The sequence below is a fragment of the Drosophila grimshawi genome, unplaced genomic scaffold, assembly GCF_018153295.1.
Source record: "Drosophila grimshawi isolate 15287-2541.00 unplaced genomic scaffold, ASM1815329v1 contig_1377, whole genome shotgun sequence".
In the NCBI taxonomy this organism is placed as follows: Eukaryota; Metazoa; Arthropoda; class Insecta; order Diptera; family Drosophilidae; genus Drosophila; species Drosophila grimshawi.
The window spans coordinates 1,661,207-1,680,256 of NW_025062900.1; the positions used below are offsets into that span (position 1 = coordinate 1,661,207).

The 19,050-nt window shown below is 41.9% G+C and overlaps 6 protein-coding genes across 7 annotated transcripts; 3 read left to right on the forward strand and 3 right to left on the reverse strand.

The window, feature by feature from the left end:
• The first annotated feature begins 219 nt into the window (after positions 1 to 219).
• LOC6562630 lies at positions 220 to 2,679 on the forward strand. Its single transcript, XM_001989316.3, has 4 exons — positions 220 to 878; positions 937 to 1,089; positions 1,419 to 2,364; positions 2,428 to 2,679. The coding sequence occupies exons 1-4, from the start codon at positions 289 to 291 to the stop codon at positions 2,554 to 2,556; spliced, it is 1,818 nt and encodes a 605-aa protein (XP_001989352.1). The 5' UTR covers positions 220 to 288; the 3' UTR covers positions 2,557 to 2,679.
• On the reverse strand, positions 2,588 to 3,391 carry LOC6562340 (peptidyl-tRNA hydrolase ICT1, mitochondrial). The gene is made up of 2 exons (XM_001989315.3): positions 3,145 to 3,391; positions 2,588 to 3,085 (listed from the first exon to the last, which is right to left on the reverse strand). The coding sequence occupies exons 1-2, from the start codon at positions 3,307 to 3,309 to the stop codon at positions 2,639 to 2,641; spliced, it is 612 nt and encodes a 203-aa protein (XP_001989351.1). The 5' UTR covers positions 3,310 to 3,391; the 3' UTR covers positions 2,588 to 2,638.
• Positions 3,392 to 3,762: 371 nt separating this feature from the next.
• Positions 3,763 to 6,136, forward strand: LOC6562339 (probable tRNA (guanine(26)-N(2))-dimethyltransferase). The gene is made up of 3 exons (XM_001989314.3): positions 3,763 to 4,315; positions 4,548 to 5,630; positions 5,906 to 6,136. The coding sequence occupies exons 1-3, from the start codon at positions 3,819 to 3,821 to the stop codon at positions 6,108 to 6,110; spliced, it is 1,785 nt and encodes a 594-aa protein (XP_001989350.1). The 5' UTR covers positions 3,763 to 3,818; the 3' UTR covers positions 6,111 to 6,136.
• LOC6562338 lies at positions 5,803 to 7,532 on the reverse strand. Its single transcript, XM_001989313.2, has 2 exons — positions 7,014 to 7,532; positions 5,803 to 6,409 (listed from the first exon to the last, which is right to left on the reverse strand). Exons 1-2 carry the CDS (start codon positions 7,462 to 7,464, stop codon positions 6,288 to 6,290), a joined length of 573 nt encoding a protein of 190 aa, XP_001989349.1. The 5' UTR covers positions 7,465 to 7,532; the 3' UTR covers positions 5,803 to 6,287.
• Positions 7,533 to 8,568: 1,036 nt separating this feature from the next.
• LOC6562337 (serine/arginine-rich splicing factor 2) lies at positions 8,569 to 11,728 on the reverse strand. Its single transcript, XM_001989312.3, has 5 exons — positions 11,498 to 11,728; positions 11,240 to 11,370; positions 9,651 to 10,139; positions 9,337 to 9,437; positions 8,569 to 8,747 (listed from the first exon to the last, which is right to left on the reverse strand). The coding sequence occupies exons 1-3, from the start codon at positions 11,573 to 11,575 to the stop codon at positions 9,737 to 9,739; spliced, it is 612 nt and encodes a 203-aa protein (XP_001989348.1). The 5' UTR covers positions 11,576 to 11,728; the 3' UTR covers positions 8,569 to 8,747; positions 9,337 to 9,437; positions 9,651 to 9,736.
• Positions 11,729 to 12,141: 413 nt separating this feature from the next.
• LOC6562336 (eukaryotic peptide chain release factor GTP-binding subunit ERF3A) lies at positions 12,142 to 18,277 on the forward strand. 2 transcript variants are annotated; one of them, XM_032736574.2, is made up of 7 exons: positions 12,142 to 13,318; positions 15,472 to 15,663; positions 15,732 to 16,501; positions 16,567 to 16,653; positions 17,264 to 17,440; positions 17,602 to 17,770; positions 17,830 to 18,277. In XM_032736574.2, exons 1-7 carry the CDS (start codon positions 12,796 to 12,798, stop codon positions 17,871 to 17,873), a joined length of 1,962 nt encoding a protein of 653 aa, XP_032592465.1. In that variant the 5' UTR covers positions 12,142 to 12,795; the 3' UTR covers positions 17,874 to 18,277. The 2 variants fall into 2 exon arrangements, with proteins under 2 accessions (XP_032592465.1, XP_032592466.1); XM_032736575.2 differs by lacking the exon at positions 12,142 to 13,318 and adding an exon at positions 14,313 to 14,523 and having other exon boundaries at positions 17,830 to 18,239.
• The last annotated feature ends 773 nt before the right edge of the window (positions 18,278 to 19,050 follow it).

Below are 19,050 nucleotides of genomic sequence, written 5' to 3' on the forward strand. Positions count from 1 at the left end.
CGTTAACAGAGCGCTTAATGTTAGCAGCTGATCACGCACTGCACTCAACAGAGGTTGAGTAGAAACCGTTATCAGGTAAATGCGACTACAGCAACAACAATAAGGCTCGCAATGCGTTTGAGCTTCCCAGTGTAAAGCAGATCATTGCAGCCAGCAGACATCTCGTGCCGTGTATAGATTATTTATTTTATATGTATATATGTATGTTGGATTTCATGTAATATACGTGTGTGTGTTATGTGTATTTATTCATACCTATCACAATAAGCAATTAGATTAAAAACAAACATGTTACACGCTTCCGCTGTGCTGTTCACGATTACAATTCCAACCGCGCTAGAAGAGCAGCGCCTGAAGGAAGCCTACATGCAACAGTTTAACGAAGATGCGACTACAACAGTAACAGCAACAACAACAACCACTGTTAGAAGCTCATCATTGTCGGCAGGCGATGCGCAAAGTTTGCAGAAACCCCATCAGGTGTTTGACTCACCGCAGCTGGATAAGAACAGTAGCAGAAGCAGCGCCAGCAACGTCGGCAGTTACAAGCGTCGCCAGCTGTCAGATGTTGTTGAGTCGGCGGAGTTGACAGAACTGCCGCTGGATACGGCGATGGAGCATGTGCTGCAGCAGATCTTGCGTAAATTTCACATTTCCAATGCTCTCTGGCTGCGCAGTCGGGAAGGCAACACATTCCAGATCAGTTTCACACTCGAGTTCGATGAGCTATACGAGAATCTCTACGAGGCGCTCCAGCAATGGGGCATTGGAGATCGCGAAGGTTCCTCGGTGTGTGTCATGAATTGCATTGCCTCCAAATCGTATAAAATGAATCCACAACAAATTGATAATCAGCCCCAGGGCATACCTCAAGCGGAGTGAGTACCAGTGGATTTAACATATATTCCACTTATATTTCCAACGGTTTATTTCCAGCGGGCATAGCAATCAGAATGCCCAGAAACAGGGCGCCTGGAATCGGTTTATGAATTCGGTTAGATCGCGTTTGAATGTGGCACAAGTTGTGAGAGATGTGCGACAGGATGCGGCGATAACCTTTGACTTCTGCGTACTCCTCATCTCGGCAGCGTAAGCAATATATATCTAATAATATATATAATAATTTAATATAATATAATATATAAGCAATATATATCAAATATATAGAATATATTCAATGCTAGCAATTCACATATTATTTTCTTTAGATCTGCATACAATTTGTATAAAAAGTAAAAATTTTAAAACCAATCTAAATTTAAAAGTTAGCCAAGCAGATGAAAATCTGATTTCCCCTTTATGCGCACTCTGAGTTATATATCTATACTTGTATCTATCCTACACCTATCTTTAAGTATATATGTAAATATATCAACTCAATTCCTAAACCTTACTAAACCTTGTATCTATCCTTGCAGGATATTGGCATCTTTTGGCCTGGTGGAGAACAGCACAATATTTCTGGCCTCAAGCATGTTGATATCGCCGCTGATGGGACCAATCATTGCAGCGATCTTTGGCACGGTGATCGAGGAGCGTTCGCTCAGACAACTCGGGATGCGAAATGAGCTAGTTGGCATACTGATGGCCACACTGGTGGGCTTTGTCTTTGGATTAGTTGTGTGCACCACGGATGCGAAATATGGCATTGGTGAGGGACTCACCGAGGAGATGCTCTCCCGCTGTGATCTCCACTCGCTCGTCGTCGGTTTCTTTACGGCGATACCATCGGGTGCCGGGGCAGCCATTGGCATATTGGGTGGGAATATTGGTTCGCTGGTGGGCGTGGCTATTTCAGCATCCCTTCTCCCGCCAGCTGTGAACTCGGGTCTGCTCTGGGCACTGGCTTGCATCTATAAGCTCTTTGAGAACGATGATTCCTTGTACAGGGATGTCATCAAGTCGAGCAAGTATTCCCAAAATCAGGGCACAGAACTGGCCATCCTGGGCAGCATCAGCATGTGTTTGACCCTGTGCAATGTGCTCTGCATCTATTTGATGGGCATCCTCGTGCTGAAGATCAAACAAATTGCGCCTGTGATTGGACGCAGCAATCGAGAGTTTTGGAAGCATGACATTAAAGTGTCTCGTGGGGATGCAGCGATTATTGATGAGCTGCTGGCCAATCTGGCTAACGAGGATAATGGACAGTTTCTGCGTCACCTGGATGAGGCTGGCTATCAGCACACTTGGTCGCCGCGCAGCATAAGGCACAGTTTCTCCACACAGCTGCCGGCAACGTGTGGCGTCGCCACCATCCATCGACTGGAGCAGTTGTACTCGCAATCGCTGGCTAAGCCTGTGCAGGAGCAGCGTCTCGCTGAGCGCAGGCATACGATACGCAGCGTGGACCTACAGAAAGGGGTAAGCAATCCCGGGTAGCACAATGATTACTCTTCTCAATTGTTGCCCTTCTCTTCCATTCAGCGTCCTCGCTTTGCCAGCATGCCCTCGCATCAGAGTCGCCAGCAGCTGCATTTGCCGGAGGCCATCATTACAATGCCCGTGCCACGCTTTACAGTCACCCCGGCTGCGGATGATGTGCTCCACTTATAGTCTATAGATCACTAAGCTACGACCTCATCTTTGTTGTAAACAGTGTTTAATATTGTTTTTTTTTTTTTTGCAAAATTAGAAATTAAAAATCTACGCCGCTGGGTGTTTGTCTATCCGCTTTAATCTGGCCGCGTTCGCGTTTCAGTTGCAGTCGCTGCCTGGCTGCCTGCTCGTGACGACGACGCAGCTTTTCCAGCGTCTGCTCGCTGGGACCCACTGGCTCCACTTCCTGGGCGCGTATTAACGTGCGCAACTTTTCCAATGCATCCGCCAGATTTAATTGCTGGGAGCGCGTCAAATCGCTCTTAATGAAAAAATAGCCCTCCTTGTTCAGCTTGTTGGCCAGCACCTGGAGCAACTTTTGGCGCGTCTTCTCCGGTATCCACTGTGCCTCGGCCAGCTTAAAGCGTACATCAACTTTGGTGTTCACTGTGTTCACGTGCTGACCACCCGGACCCGAGCTGCGACTATAAGTGATATCCAACTTGTCCATAGGTATATAGCCATTGAATTTGCCATCGCTGCTCGCCTGTTAGAACTTACTTTAAGTCAAGATTTCCATTAAATATTAATTCATGTAATACTCACTGCGGGCGGCGGCGGCGTATAAAGTTGCAAGCGTGCATTTGGATAGATCTTCTCCAGTGATAAATCGCTCTTGTAGGAGAGCTGGCGACCCAACAGCGCTGCGGAACTGTAGGATTTGTTGGTGTGGCGCAGTACGCTAATAAAAGCACACGTTACTTTGTTCATTTTCTATATAAATAGTTGAAATGCAATATTAAAAAAGGCAGCCAAAACAGCGGCCTGTTACGACAACAACAGAACAGCTGAGCGTGATGAGCTGCCAACTGCCTAGATTCTTAACATTCACAATTATCGACTCACTATCGTTATCGATCAGAGTCTGCACAAAAAACTTTTCCTTACTAAGTTGCGTGAATCAAAGTGTATTTCATATTATTTTAAGTACTGTTAAAATGTATTTTAAATAGTTATTGTTTTAAGTATTGCTAATTTTCAATATAAATATCGAGTTGCAGCTGAGCGCGCTGCGTTGCCAACTGCCTAAATTATTAACAGTCTCAGCCGTCGATTGGCCACCAAATGTTATCATTCACTCTCAGCACAAGAATGTTAGGCTGAGTTCTGAGTACGCGCTGTTAATAACACATATCGGCAAAGTTATCGGTTATCAGCGCACAGCTGATCGATGTTATCTGCCGCAAAGCGAAAACAAAAATCCAACACGTGCACAAAAAATGGAAGTGGATGAGGTTCAGCGGGAAACGGCGCCGGAGACGCCAATTGTTGCCAATCCCAATGCAAACATCATCACAGAACGCAATGCACAAATTATATCCGGTGGCAATGTGTTCTACAATCCCGTGCAGGAATTCAATCGCGATTTGAGCATCGCTGTGATCAATGTTTATTTCCAGCAATTGGTCAAAGAGCGCGCTGAGAAGGCGCTGAAGCAACTGCAGCGACAGCAGAAGCAACAAAATGCGGAAACACCACTGTCTACTCCTCCACCCATTCCCAGCTATGTGGCCGGCACACAGTACGAGGATGGCTTGCGGATTCTCGAGGCACTGGCAGCCACTGGACTGAGAAGCATTCGCTATGCCCAGGAAATAGCTGGCGTGCGTCAAATCATAGCCAATGACTTATCGAGACAGGCCGTGGAATCCATCAACACGAATATGGAACACAATAAGGTGGCGCATCTGATAGAGAGCAGTCATGCGGATGCCATGTAAGCATTCGAATTTTATGAATTCCTAGCAAGGAATCTAGTTTCTAAAATCTAAAAAGGGGTATATCATTGTCCTGACATGCGAAACAGTTTGTTCGGCCTGCGGTATGTACTTTTTATCCGTTCATATTGCAGACTATTTAACTTCTTAATAACAAAGCATATTTTACACACAATCCTTTAACTCCTGCAACATGCCACCAAAATGTTCTCAACTTGTTATCCTTTGCAGGACACTGATGTATCTCTCGACTGCGCCACAAAAGCGTTTCGATGTCGTCGATCTGGATCCGTACGGTTGCCCCAATCGTTTCCTTGACGGCGCACTGCAATGCCTAACCGATGGTGGCCTGCTGCTCGTCACAGCCACCGATATGGCTGTGCTCGCTGGGAATGCACCCGAATCCTGTTACGTTAAATATGGCTCAGTGCCGCTGAGGATGAAGTGCTGTCATGAGATGGCGCTACGCATTCTGCTGAACTGCATCGCAACGCATGCGAATCGTCATGGCAAATACATCGAACCACTGCTCAGCATCTCGGCAGATTTCTATGTGCGCATCTTCCTACGGGTCTACTCGGGTCAGGCTCAGTGCAAGCTGAGCATGAGCAAGCAGTCGTGGTTATATCAGTGCACCGGCTGTGAAACGTTCACTTTACAGCCACTGGGCACAGTGCGCAGCAAGTCCGCCGAGCAGCCGCACTTGCTCAAGTTCGGCTTGCCCACTGGACCCGCTGTGAACAGTCGCTGTGAGCACTGCTCGCATCGTCATCATCTGGGCGGACCCATCTGGTCGGCGCCCATCCACCAGACGAGCTTCGTTCAGCAGCTGCTGGAAGCGGTGCAATCGTCGACGTCGCCACTCAATGCGCTCGGCACTCAGCGTCGCATTGTCGGTGTGCTCTCCATGGTCCAGGAGGAGTTGCCCGATGTCCCGCTCTACTACACCCCGGACAAGTTGTGTTGTGTGCTCAAGCTGGAAATCGTGCCCATGCTGAAGATGCGTTCGGCTCTGCTCCACGCTGGCTATCGTGTCTCCTACTCGCACGCCAACAAGAACTCGCTGAAAACAGATGCGCCACCTGCTGTGCTCTGGGATCTGTTGCGTTGCTGGAGCAAGCGGCATCCGGTGCGTGAGAATCGTCTTATACCAGGCACGCCCCTGCAGGCGATACTTTCGCAACCTTGCTCCAGGGATTATGAGTTTGATGAGCTGCACGGGGAGGCGAATCCGAGCAGTCGGAGGCAGGTCTTGTCACGCTTCCAGCAAAACCCGGCGCCACATTGGGGTCCAGGCACGAGAGCCACAATTATGTAAGTACTGCACTATATATATACACAACTGGACAATAAAATTGGTGTGAAGACAATATGCAAAATAGAATAGAATAAAATTCTGAAAGAAAATGGCAGAACATTCTATGGAATGATTAAAATTAGACATTTTTATTGCTCGTCACCAAAATATAAAGAATTCTTCATTAAATACATTAAAAAAGCCAACAATTTATTGTCGTCACACCTATTTTACTGTCCAGATGTGTATATTATATACAAAGAGATTATTAAGATTATGTTTCCCTTTGCAGGATTGGTGAAAATAAACTGCCCAAAAGTTATCGTAATCAAAACAAAAAGCAACAACGTCATAAAGCGGCACAGCAGCCGGCGGCACATGAGGATGATGTAGATGAACTCCAAGCACGACAACTGAACGAGGACGAGGAGGATCACCAGCTGGAGTTGGAGGAGCAGCTGCCCGCCAAGCAAGCCAAACTGGCGCCGACTGCGTGACCAGCATTTATTTTATTGATTTTCTTGTTGCTCTCTCAATTTGTATTTGCCATTTGTCCAAATGATGTTGACGATGATGCTGTAAAAACACAATTTGACACCACAAAAAATAGCTCAGCTTATCATTCCGTGTGTGAAGCGGGGCAGTGGCAAGTGGGGTGCAGCAAAAGTACTGATTCAGTAGCGGAAGAAGTTGCCATCGGATGTCTGGCGAGAGAAGCCATTGTTCACCAGCTGCGTGTGGACTCCGCTGCAGATCAGCTTGACCCGAGATGGATGAATCTTCTCTTTGCAACCGCCTGTTGAGGAGAGGCGAGAGATTTTAGATTACTAACGAAGAGCTGAGAGATTGAAGGGGAGTAACAGGCTAACTAAATACCCTGCATCAAAACGCTCATTCATACCATAAATGCAAGCTATTCATCTAAAAAATTGTATATTTTAATTTTGCTTGGTTTTTTGGAATAATGCATATTCTATATTTAATTGTATTATTATTAAATACAGTAAAATATCAGCGAAAGGAGTTCGATATTGATGTTCCCTATATGGGAGCAGTGTTCCATAACTTTGAAAAATGCCTATACGTGTCGGTAGATGTCGCTCTGTGCGATTATCCCATGGAGCTCATGTAAATTCAAATTGAGCTTATGCGTAAAGAAAACTGATTAAATACCATGTAAAAATGAGTTTTAAGGCTAAAACTAAATACTCTTTAACAAATGAGTCAGGAGAGTAACCTAAATCGCCTACAATATCAAGTTACAGTTCCAGTTCAAGTTCTGCTTGACTCTACTCAACTCGATAACTTGATCAACACTACAAAGTTATTTGAATCTATCCGTTACAGAGCTAAGTCTCCTCACCGAAAATTAACCCAACTCAACTCAGCTATCAACTCACCAATGATCAAAGGATGCCCCAGTGAATCCTGCATTTTAACCCGTACAACTTGCGTATTCCTCAGCACTCGGAACAAATTCATCCTGGCGTTGGAGCCCACCTCCGACTGGCCATATGGCGCTGCCCAGCTGGGCGTGGCGCCACAAGTGTCCCTTTGCAACACTGCATCGACTTTCTCGGGAAATGTTTCCCTTCCATGATCGTAACGCGCCTGCAACTGGAAATCCAGCGAATCCTTGGGAATACTCGCAGTGGCACGAAAACGTTTGCTATAGCGAACGGAACTCATTGTCTGGTGGTAGAAGAGACGCTCGTGTGGCGCCAGGTGGGCGTGCCAACTCTCTACGCCCATTGGCGGCGAGGGGGGCTTTGGCATGGGGCAGATGTATTTGCCCTCCTTGCGCAAATCCGGCTCGTAGGAGTCGTTGCGCACCATCTTGTCCATATACATTTTCTTTACTTATTTCTTAACTGTTTTCACGAATTTATAGCAAAATTCAATAAAACAAAATAAATTTGAAACTTGGAAGTTGTTACGTTGTGTTGGAAATGTTTTGTCAATAAACCCAGCTGATTCCCATTCACCTCCTCAAAAAAAAAAAAAACGATGAGCTTTGCATTAAACTTCAAAGCTTGCTATAAGCTTTGGTTGAAATGGCCTCGACTCAAGCTTTTTTACAAGCAGTCTCCAAGTACACCGACAGCTCTCCAAAGTGCTGGAGGATCGTTTGTAGCTAGTAAAAGCAAGTATTTTTATTTCATTTAGAAATACAGCTGTTTCCATTCATCCCACGCTCAAAAAACAAAGCTTTTCAATAAATTGCTTGAATTAGCTGCGATCGGAGCTTTATTAGGCTTTGACAAGCACTCTCCAATTACACCAATTACAGGAAATTCCAACTCTGATCATTCTTAGCTAATAAAACACAAGCTTTTTATTTTATTTTTATTTTTTTGTACTTTATTTGTAAATTCCCTGTAACAGAACTGGAATGTTAACTGTATGTTAGCTCAACGCTAAAACTTACCTGCTATATTCCCAGATCTATTCAGCATTCTCACAGATGTATACAGGGTGTCCTTTCAAGGGGGGCTCGCTCTCTTTTTCAGTCATCGGCTACAAATTTTCACTAAAGTCAAAAGTGGGCCCCAAAACAAACAGCAACTAGTACGAACAAGTGAAGTGGAGAAGGGCAGCAGCAGCAGCAGCAGAAACACGCCAACGGCAAACAAAACAGCGAAAAGTTGAGCAGCAGACACCAACTTCGGCAGCAGCACCGCAGCAACAACGGCTGCAACAGCAACAATGTATGTATGTGTGTGTGTGTCTGTGTGGGGAAGATCGAAGCAGCAAACAACAGCAGCAGCGAAGTTTGCGGAGTCTGCAGATTAACAGCAACAGTTTACAGCAACAACAGCAGCAGCATCAGCAGCGAAGTTTGCAGTCTGCAGATTAACAGCAGCCCAGCAGCAGCGACGCGACGATCTCCGCTCTCGTTGTCTGCTCTCGCTCAGAAAAAAACACACACGCTGCTCTCTCTCTCTCTCTCTTTGCTCTCTCCGCGCTCTAGCTCTCGCACTCTCCGCCCTGCTTCTCTCTCTTTCTCCCTTGCCCACGCACGACTCTCGCCAGCCATATATAATAACATTTACATTATTAACAGCGACGGCAACAGCGACGGCGACGGCGCAGCAACCAACGACTGCAACTGCAACTGCCGCACACACTTTGGCCTGCGTATATATAAATGTGTAAAATGGAATGGTGGAAAGCTTGTTAATAATGTTTTATCGATCAAATGAAACAGATAGAAACGAAAACAAAAAAACACAAAGTAGGAGCAAGTTGTTTTCTAACAGTAACAGTAACTGTTAACTGTTTACCTCGAGAGTTGTTTTTGATTTGAATTTTTGTTTTGAGTTTGAGTTTTATTTTTTGTAGTTAGCTACACAAATTATTAAATGGCGCCCAAAATTAAATGCTACACATACAACCCTAAATGTACCCTTGAAATTACTATATTCTTTTTTTTTTTTTGTTTTTCCCATTAAAAAAAAAGAAAACTGAAACAAAGTAAAAAGTTGACCTGAACAATAAAAAACTTATTCCTCTGCATATAAAATCTAAGCTCTGTGTTTAAGTTTTGTATTAATTCGTTTAGTTCTTTCATTTCTTTTGCTCAGTTTTGTTCTTTTTTTAGGTTGGTTCATCAACTTAAAATAGTGTACTCTATATAAATATTCTGTGTACGTGTGTGTGTATATATGTGTGTAATTGTAGGGTTTAAAACTTTTTTTTTTTTTTTTTTTTTTTTTTGTATACCTGCTGTTCTGGTACACAGCATGATGAGAAGATTTTTAGATCGATCTGCAGCCCACTTGAGGAGTTCCCTGGATAGCATTGTCCACTCGAGTCAATTAAGGCTGAAAGTGGAAAAGAATTTTAAATTTAATTATAATAATTAAATAATTATAATTCACCAATACAGTGAGCGCTATAAAAATGAGAACTAGTTCAAGTTTTAGTTTTACTTTCCCAGACAGATCTGCAACTCAAAATGGTAAATAGTTCACCATTCTAATTTGCAAGCGATCACTCTGCATAGATAACTCTATGTATGTCGATAAATCTCTTACCTTATCGTACATCAAAAGTATATGGAACGTCTGAAGCGGCTTAGGAGGTTGGGGGTTGGGGGAGAGGGGCGTACGGTGTCGCCATTTTAAGAACGACTGCGGCTGCGCGAACCGCCGGCAGCTGCTAAGCCGCTGCCGATGCCATTGCGACTGTCGCCGCGCACCGGACTCCTTGAGAATTTGCTGCGGCGAACCGGCGAACGGCTGCCAGCCGATCGAGAGCGCGAACGCGGCGAATACGAACGTCGACGCGGACTGCGCGACGCTCGTCGACGCATCGGCGAACGAGAACGCGAGCGACGTCGACCACCCGCCCCGCCCCCAGCTCCAGCACCGAGGCCAGCGCCGCGACGACTGCTGCTGCTGTTGCGTCGCGTCGGCGACGAGGGACGACCGTAGCGTGCCATCTGCACCCGCAACTCCCTGCCGTCTAACATGCGACCGTCCATCGCTTCCAGTGCGTCCTCAGCGTCGCGCTTGTCATAGAAACTGTTAAGTGGAAGAGAAATTAGTTTTGATTTTTATTTTATTTTTATTATTATTTGCATTATTTTAATTTTATTATTATTTGCATTATTTTAATTTTAATTATTATATTATTTTTTAACTTGGTAATTTATTTGTTTAAGTTGTTGATAAACTGCAATTCTAATTTTCTCCACAGTGCATGTGCACAGTTATTCAATTGGAGCTGAAGGCACTGTTAAACTCAACAGGTAAAAAGGGGAAGAGGCTGTTAAAAATCATGTTGAATTCGCTTTATATTAACTAGAAGAGATTTTGACAGGCAAATTTAGTGTGTAGCAAATTTTCACTTTTTCATTATTATTAGTTTATGTCTTTAATAAATTGCAATTCTAAGCTAATTACACTTAATTTTTTTTCTAGGCACAATTATTCTATTAGAACTGGAAACGCAAGTTAAACTCAACAGGTGAAGGGGTCTGGGAGGCGCAGTTAAAAATCTTGTTGAATTCGCTGTATGTCGACCAACAGAAATTATGCTATGCAATTGTAGTTGAACGGGAAATGTTAAAAGCCATGTTGAGTTCGCTGTATGTTGACTAACAAGATGTTGCTAGGCAATTGCAATTGAAAACAGTATTTTTCTAGCATCTTTGCTTGGAACATGAACAGTAAATAAATCATGCTCCAAAGAAGTGCAGAAATGCTTATTTAAAATAAAAAACTGATTGTTGTATTCGCAGTATGTTGGCTAGCATTGGGTTTGGGTAGGCAACAGTTGCAATTGAACACAATTTTTTTGGCATCTTTGCTGAGAGTGTGTTTAATAAAATGATTTAAAACACGCTCGATTTAAAGCAGAAAATGCTAATTTATAACCTGATTACTGTAGTATTCGCAGTATGTTGGCTAGCATTGGGTTTGGGTAGGCAACAGTTGCAATGGAATACAAATAATCTGGCATAATGGTTATATATATATAAATCGAACACGAAAATTCTCGTGTTCGCTTTCTTCAAAATATGCGCATGTGTCGTATTTAACCTCACAAATTTGATGAACTTGCAAATTTGCTTCACTTCCAGTGCAATAAGGGCTTTCATCTTCCATTGGGGTTCACTTACCGTACGAAGGCGAATCCGCGACTTTCACGTGTGTAACGATCACGTGGGATATAAATATCGCCAACTTCGCCGCAACGCTCAAAAACACGGCGCAGATCCTCGGGCGTCGTGCGATATGTGAGATTATCGACCTGTATATAGAAATACATACATTATTATCTAACCCAAGACAGAGCAGGAATCAATTGCCGGCCGCCATTTTGTCTGGCTGGCTGGCTGTACTTTCGATTTCTCTTTGGGTGTATAGCGATTACTTGCCTTTAGCGAAACCATGCCATCGATTCGGGGCGGTGGTCGCGCATTTCCCCCCACACCTCCGCCGCCAGCATTGCTCATTGTATTTTACACTCTTTTTACGTTTCAATTACAATTATTACTTTTGCAAATGTACTTTTTGCGTTAGCACTTTTTTCGATGCTTTGCCTACTTGGCTTCCACTCGGCTCTTTTTTTATGAATGTATGCGATCCTATCGATGTGCAAACTACGTGCTTGCCAAATCGATTAATACAAAGAGGTTAGCAGCTCCACAAATATATCGCGTAATAAAACGATATATTGAATAATAAAGTGAATATATTTATAAGTGTTTTACGTTCTTGCAATAGGTGCGATATCGAATAATTGAAAGAAATTGGAAGTCCGTTGCATATATCGTTTCACTAAGCGATAGTCCGATTGTATACTACAAAAATTGTGCTTGCGATATTTCATCGATTAATTGAACAAGGTTGGCAGCTTAACGAATATATCGTTTCGTTTTCGATCGTATAATAAAATTAATATATTTTCAAGTGCTTTACACACATATTGGTTTCTCATTTTTTTTAACAAAACAAATGTGTAATTTACATTTAAAACGAAACTGATATATAAATTGTAAAGAGCGATAGCTTAAAAAACCTATCGATATAGTCCAGCCCTGGCATTGCAACGCGTGGCGGTGAAACGTGTAAAATTTTATACGAATTTTGGCAACAAATTTGCCAATTTAACGACAAAAACAAACTGTTTGTTGTCAGGCAGCCTCTAAAGAGTTGTATATAAATCGAATCCATTGCTGCCACAGAGCTGAAGAAGAAGAGAAAAAGAACTGAAGACTGAAAAGGAGAAGGTGACTGAAACGATTAAAGTTTCTTCACACGCATACAAACAAAAAAAACATACAGAGACACAGACACAAAGCAGACATTGAGTTGAGTGCACGAGAAAAGCGACGACGACGTCCAAGTTGGCAACGAAACGTTGAAAACACACTAAAAAAGCAACAAAAAAACAGCACACAAATTGAAAGGCTGCTCTGTCTACGCAGCTCTCCACCTCCTCCAACTAATCTCCAATCTCCTCGCCGACAACAGTCAACCGCGTGTTTGTGTTTGTTTGTGCGTGTGTGAGTGCGAGCGAGTGCGAGAGTAGAAGCAGTTGAAGAAGAGGAGGGCAAAAGTGTGTCGACGTCGTCGCCTGTGTGAGTGCGTGTGTGTGTGTGCGTGCGTGCGGCGAAGAAAAAAAGTGAAAATTTCCACTAAAGAAGATTGAAAAGCAGCAGCAGTAATAGCAATGGCAGCACAGGAAAACACCGAAGTAACAACAAAATTCTCCACATTGAATGTGAATGCAGTGGAATTTGTGCCCAGTTTTAGTTACAACAGCAGCAGCAGCAGCAGCAACAACACCAGCAGCAGCGCAGCAGCAGCGGCCGTTGCCGTATCAGCAGCAGCAACGCAAGCAGCGTCCGTCCCTGCGCCGCAGTCGACAGCACAACAACAGCAGCAGCAACAACAACAGTCATTGGAAAATGCAATTGCGCCTGGAAGTGAAATGGATACGAGCGGACTTCCATCGCTGCCGCCATCTGCAAGTGGAACACCGGCAACAACGCCCGATTCAACGGGCAGCGCTGCTTCCACTACAAATAATGCCGCCGGTGTCGTGGTCGCAGCTGCAACAGCAGCGCCCTCATCGGCAGCAGCATCAAATTCGACGTCGCCAGCGCTAGGTTCGCCTGTTAACACGCCCTTAACAGCGGCAGCGGTGCCCATTGAGAATATTATTGCAGCGGACAAAATATCAGCCAACAATGGTAAATATAAATAGGGGGAAGACACATACATATATGTATATACACGAACCTGTGAATGTGTGTGTGGGGGTAGTTTAGCAAATGTTAGGCGCATTGAACTTTTACATTTGGCTGTTGCTGCTGTCGTCTTTGTGACGTCACACGTGTCGCTTTGCAAAAAGACAACTTTTAGAAAAAAAAAAAATTATTCATATTTGCAGAAAATGTTTGGTTATCGGTCTAACATAACCTCAAAATGTTACTGAGTGTGTGTGTTGTGTGCTATGCTGTTATTGTCATGCACATAGGGGGCAGTGCAATATCCCTCCCCCTCTATCACCTAGTGAAGAATGTTAATGCAGCAGCTGTTCTTATTGCCTCTTACATTTTGCGTGCGTTCGCTTAATACCCGTCGTGTCAGTGATGCGCAGTAGTTGCGTGTCGTTACTTGTTCACTGTGACTTAACATGACTGCAAGCGAATTCTGTTAAACGTTATTATGTTTCTCTCCCACACTTAATTACAATTTTGTGGTCAACTGCGGGCAAAGTCGGTTAAATGTTTTGCCTGTATTTTGAGCTTATTATTTTAAGTCACTGATATTTATTTAACTTTTTCCACACCTTATTTAAAGCTTATTATTATCTTAACATGCACTTGTTATTCACTTATTTTTATTACACTTTATTTAAAGCAGGTTTTGGCATCTCTGTCACTGTGTTTTGACACGTTTACGTTTTCACTCGCATTCGGGTTGCCATTCGCTAGTTTGATCAAGCGAGCCAAAGCTCTTCTTGCTGGGAGGGGGAACCATTCACTGGCTCAGGCAACACTTGTGCCAGGGCTGCAACAAACACACACACACATATGTTGTTGTTGTGTCGCTTGTTGCTGTTATCGCCATGAGCAGCAATTGTTCTTGTTTTATATTGGCCCAAAAGGCAGTCGCTGTTAGTGTTAGTGTGTATCTGCGTGTGTATGCGGTTTGAACCGCTTTCAACTTGATTTTGAATGTTAGTCGAACGTGCGAGCTTTCCACTCAGCCAGCCAGCCACGCGTCGTGCTCTGTTTTGTTGGTTGCGTTAATTTTTGAACGTTGCAAATTCATTCATCGTTTTTTGTTTGCACATTAATTTTAATTTGCCGCCACATGTCACAAAAAGGCGACGGCGAAGTCAACGGCGAAATTCGTTGCATTGACACAAATGAAGAGCAAGCGAAGAAAAGTTAGTAACTGTTAAAATTGACCTACTGCCAGGCTGGAATTATAAGCTGCGCGCGCATAAGAAAACCATTTCCAGACTATGTATGTTTGTGTGCCTGTTTGTGTATGTGTGTGTGTGTGCTTGCTCTGATTTGCCTAGCGACAACAAATAAACTATATATTGGAAAGACGCATGTGTTTATTTCCCTCTCCCTCTCTCCCACAAGTGCCCCGTGGCAACTTTTAAGTGGCAAGTGTGATTTTGACATACGTATTTATATATTAAGTGTATTTAAAAAAGCACGTTTTTTACACGTAGTAGTGCCAACAATAACTGTTAAAGGGGAGCAGTCACAGAATGAATGACTCATGCCCAAACAGCGTGTTAAAGCAATGTTAATTATTACAGTTGTCCTCACTCTTGCACCCACACACTCATGAAAACTTCCATTCGCAGCCCTATCATATCAATTGCACGACGATAAGTCAAAGATAACTCAAAACCAGGGTTGACATAAAAACGAGAATGGCAAATATGCAATTACAATAAATTCGATGAATAAAATTAAATTAAAATATGCAAATTAAATAATTAATAACAATGGAAAATATATAAGAAACAAATATATTAAAAATTATAAAAAATAACAAATGAACGATAATATTAATTTAAAAAGATACTAAATGTTAAAACAAATTTCGTAATAAAATAAAATTAAAATATATACTAAAAAAAAAAAAATAAATAAATGATAATAACTAATAATAAAGAAATGATAATTAATAATATTTAATTACTTTGTTTTTCATTAAAAGACAAAAATGAATATTTTCAAAAAGAAAAGGGAGAAAATCGTTTTAATTTCAATTACAAATTATAATATTTGGCATGAGTAACACAAAATGAAAATATAGATACACTAATTGAGAATTGTTAGTAATAATGAAAATAACTGAAAAATATTTACAGAAACCGATCCGGCTGATAGCTGGGATGTGGAAGATGATGCGATTATAACACCCGAGGATGAAGAAGCTGAGGATGCTGAATTCACTGAGGGTGGCGAGGCAACGCCGAAAGTATCCAAAAAGAAGATCGTCAAGGTGGAGGAGAACAGAAGCAAGAGGGAGCACGTGAACGTTGTCTTCATCGGACATGTTGGTAAGAGAGGAGAGCAGAAGATGATATACAACGAAATAGATGTGGAAATAATTGCAATTCTATTGCAGATGCTGGCAAATCAACAATTGGCGGTCAGATTATGTCGCTCACCGGCATGGTGGACAAACGGACACTGGAGAAATATGAGCGAGAGGCACGCGAGAAATCTCGCGAGAGTTGGTATCTCTCCTGGGCGCTGGACACAAATCAAGAGGAGCGCGACAAGGGTAAAACTGTCGAAGTGGGCCGTGCCTTCTTCGAAACGGATCGCAAACATTTTACCATTCTGGATGCGCCTGGACACAAGAGTTTTGTGCCGAATATGATTGGTGGTGCGGCGCAAGCGGATCTCGCAGTGCTCGTCATCTCAGCCCGCAAGGGTGAATTCGAGACGGGCTTCGATCGTGGCGGACAGACGCGTGAACATGCCATGCTCGCAAAGACGGCGGGCGTCAAGCATTTGGTGGTGCTGGTGAATAAAATGGATGACTCGACAGTGAATTGGGATCAGACGCGTTACAACGAATGCAAAGACAAGATACTACCATACCTCAAGAAGCTGGGCTTCAATCCAGCCAAAGATCTTACCTTTATGCCTTGCTCGGGCCTCAGTGGCTATGGCCTTAAGGATCAAGTGCCCGAATCTCTGTGCACCTGGTACAGAGGACCGGCCTTTATACCCTTCATCGATGAGCTGCCCTCGCTGAATCGCAATCTCGATGGACCCTTCATCATGCCCATTGTGGACAAGTACAAGGACATGGGCACCGTTGTCATGGGCAAAGTCGAGTCGGGCATGGCACGCAAGGGACAAAATCTGCTCGTCATGCCAAATAGGGTAAGTTCTCGGAATAGCCATATATATATATAATTTATGCTCATTTTTTGTTTAATCTCTTGCAGACACAAGTGGCTGTGGATCAACTGTTCTCAGATGACTTCGAGGTGACCTCTGTGGGTCCCGGCGAGAATGTCAAGATCAAGCTGAAAGTAAGTGCTACGAAATTAGAATTAATTAACGCCCTTGCAGAGTTAGTTAATTAGTTAGTTAAATGGGACATCTATAAATTGTATATATTCTATTTCAGAATGAATATCAGAGTTTAGACCTCTCTTTCTGTCTATCTGTAAACTGTTTTTATGCTGAAAGTCTGTGTTTAAATTTAGGATTAATTGATGCCCCTGCAAAGTTAGTTAATTATTTGGTTATTTAGATAGTTAAGTAAGATATCTTTCGGTTTATAATTTTAAATACTCTTAGTAAGTATAAATATCACAATTTTGGCATGTCCACAGTTAGTTTGTTGGTAGAATTTGACATATTTCTGACTATAAACTCTATATATTCTTAGTCAGCATAAATAGCAGACAAATATCCATTCTGTGTGTCTGAACACTAAAACAAAGCTCTTTTGCACTCTCAATTGTTTATAATTCTTGGTCGAAATGGAAATCGGACACAATTTAGATGTATCCTACTGACTGTTTGTAAACAATCCTTCAGAGTTTATTAATTTTTCGGTGTATCGAATTGCAGTCTTCTTTTAATATTAATCTAATCTTATACATAATAATAATAATATTCATCTAATCCACACAGGGCATTGAGGAGGAGGATGTGTCGCCTGGTTTTGTGATCTGTGATGCCGCCAATCCGATTAAAACTGGCAAAATCTTTGATGCTCAGGTCGTTATATTAGAACACAAATCAATTATCTGTGCGGGCTACTCGGCCGTCATGCACATCCATTGCGCCGCCGAGGAAGTGACGGTCAAGGTGAGTCCTCTATCAAAAGTATAATATATATAATTTCCACTTTTAAAAACGTATGTCTTAAACTAACCAATTTAAAAAGAGACATTTGTTGTTGTTTTTTTTATCTATACTTATATATATATATATAATATTGATTAACCCATTTCCTTATCGTAATTCAGGCACTCATCTGTTTGGTTGACAAGAAGTCGGGTGACAAATCAAAAACACGTCCAAGATTCGTAAAACAGGATCAGGTGGCAATAATGCGCATCGAATGCTCGGGAATGATTTGCCTTGAACAATTTAAGCTATTCCCACAAATGGGACGCTTTACGCTGCGAGATGAAAGTGAGTTTTACTTATTACTACTTTATTTATTTACTAACGTTTGTATTTCCATTTTGCAGATAAAACCATTGCCATTGGCAAGGTACTCAAGGTGATCGAATAAATTGAGCCAAGCTAAATTTGAGCGCCTTTCACTTTTGGCTTTATGCAACCCAAAATTCAACGTATGATGCAGATGACGACAAGGAATATATATATATATATATAACTCTACATATATGATGAAAACAACGCCAATGCCAACGCCAACGCCACGCTTTCTATACACACACACACAACAAACACACACACACACGGCACACACTCCTACACACACGAAATACTTTCACCACAATTATGTATGCATATACCCAACAACAACAACAATAGCAATTGATTATGATAATGGTTAGAGAGAAGATTTATATAGCAAGTATCTGAAAAAAAGCAAAAAAAAAAGAAGTAAATGAGAGATCAACAGAGAGAGAGAGAGATAGCAACAGAAATGCATTATATCTAAATATAAAAACTATATTATGTTTAACTAAAAGAAGAAAGAAAAGGAGACATTGGAGTTATGTACTATTTATATATATGTACAGATATATAGAGAGACAGACACAGAAGAGAGAGATATTGTCGGGTAAAATCGATTCAAAAACAACATTTGGCTTTTTGCGGCACGAGCGAAGACATTTGTCGGTTTATTTACTTGTAACTCTTAAGGCATCATTAAATAGGGCGAGTCGTGAATTTTAAAAAAAGCAACAAAAGAACTAAAAGCTGCAAGCTTAACAATTTTTATATTTATACGAAAATACAAAAAAAAAAAAAGAAACAACACTCACAACACTCAAATCGGAATCAAAAATCAGAAGCGATAGTTGCCAATCCCTCACTCAGAAAGAAATAAAAATAATAATAATACTGATACTGATATAAATGATAATGATGATGATATGTATATGTTTTTGCTTTCTCAGCCTTTGAATTTTGTTATGCGCCGCCTTAATGGAAATTATGTTTATGTCTATAATATTATTACGGTATATATATATATATATAAATGATATACTTCTATTACTTTTCTTCAACGAAATGCTGTAAATTAAGTTTAAGCTCAAATTTTTGGAGTACACTTTTTGGGTTCGATTGATTTGTAAGCTCAAAATGATGAACACAACTGGTTAGCAACAACAACAACAAAAACAACAATGTGTATGAGAAACATAAATAATTAGCAATTTATTCATACATTTTTAATATCTTTTAACCAGTTTTTTTTATATTTTGTTTTACAA

Bases quoted from the DNA above. Each gene is read 5' to 3' on its own strand.
- LOC6562630 (XM_001989316.3), top strand. From the start codon at position 289: ATGTTACACGCTTCCGCTGTGCTGTTCACGATTACAATTCCAACCGCG. The intron at 1,090-1,418 runs GTAAGCAATATA...CTATCCTTGCAG, and splicing joins GTACTCCTCATCTCGGCAGC to GATATTGGCATCTTTTGGCC. The intron at 2,365-2,427 runs GTAAGCAATCCC...TCTTCCATTCAG, and splicing joins GCGTGGACCTACAGAAAGGG to CGTCCTCGCTTTGCCAGCAT.
- LOC6562340 (XM_001989315.3), bottom strand. From the start codon at position 3,309: ATGAACAAAGTAACGTGTGCTTTTATTAGCGTACTGCGCCACACCAAC. The intron at 3,086-3,144 runs GTGAGTATTACA...AAGTTCTAACAG, and splicing joins ATACGCCGCCGCCGCCCGCA to GCGAGCAGCGATGGCAAATT.
- LOC6562339 (XM_001989314.3), top strand. From the start codon at position 3,819: ATGGAAGTGGATGAGGTTCAGCGGGAAACGGCGCCGGAGACGCCAATT. The intron at 4,316-4,547 runs GTAAGCATTCGA...TATCCTTTGCAG, and splicing joins AGCAGTCATGCGGATGCCAT to GACACTGATGTATCTCTCGA. The intron at 5,631-5,905 runs GTAAGTACTGCA...TTCCCTTTGCAG, and splicing joins GGCACGAGAGCCACAATTAT to GATTGGTGAAAATAAACTGC.
- LOC6562338 (XM_001989313.2), bottom strand. From the start codon at position 7,464: ATGTATATGGACAAGATGGTGCGCAACGACTCCTACGAGCCGGATTTG. The intron at 6,410-7,013 runs GTGAGTTGATAG...TCTCCTCAACAG, and splicing joins GGGGCATCCTTTGATCATTG to GCGGTTGCAAAGAGAAGATT.
- LOC6562337 (XM_001989312.3), bottom strand. From the start codon at position 11,575: ATGAGCAATGCTGGCGGCGGAGGTGTGGGGGGAAATGCGCGACCACCG. The intron at 11,371-11,497 runs GCAAGTAATCGC...TTCTATATACAG, and splicing joins ATGGCATGGTTTCGCTAAAG to GTCGATAATCTCACATATCG. The intron at 10,140-11,239 runs GTAAGTGAACCC...TCCACTTAACAG, and splicing joins CGCGGATTCGCCTTCGTACG to TTTCTATGACAAGCGCGACG.
- LOC6562336 (XM_032736574.2), top strand. From the start codon at position 12,796: ATGGCAGCACAGGAAAACACCGAAGTAACAACAAAATTCTCCACATTG. The intron at 16,502-16,566 runs GTAAGTTCTCGG...AATCTCTTGCAG, and splicing joins TGCTCGTCATGCCAAATAGG to ACACAAGTGGCTGTGGATCA. The intron at 17,771-17,829 runs GTGAGTTTTACT...TCCATTTTGCAG, and splicing joins CTTTACGCTGCGAGATGAAA to ATAAAACCATTGCCATTGGC.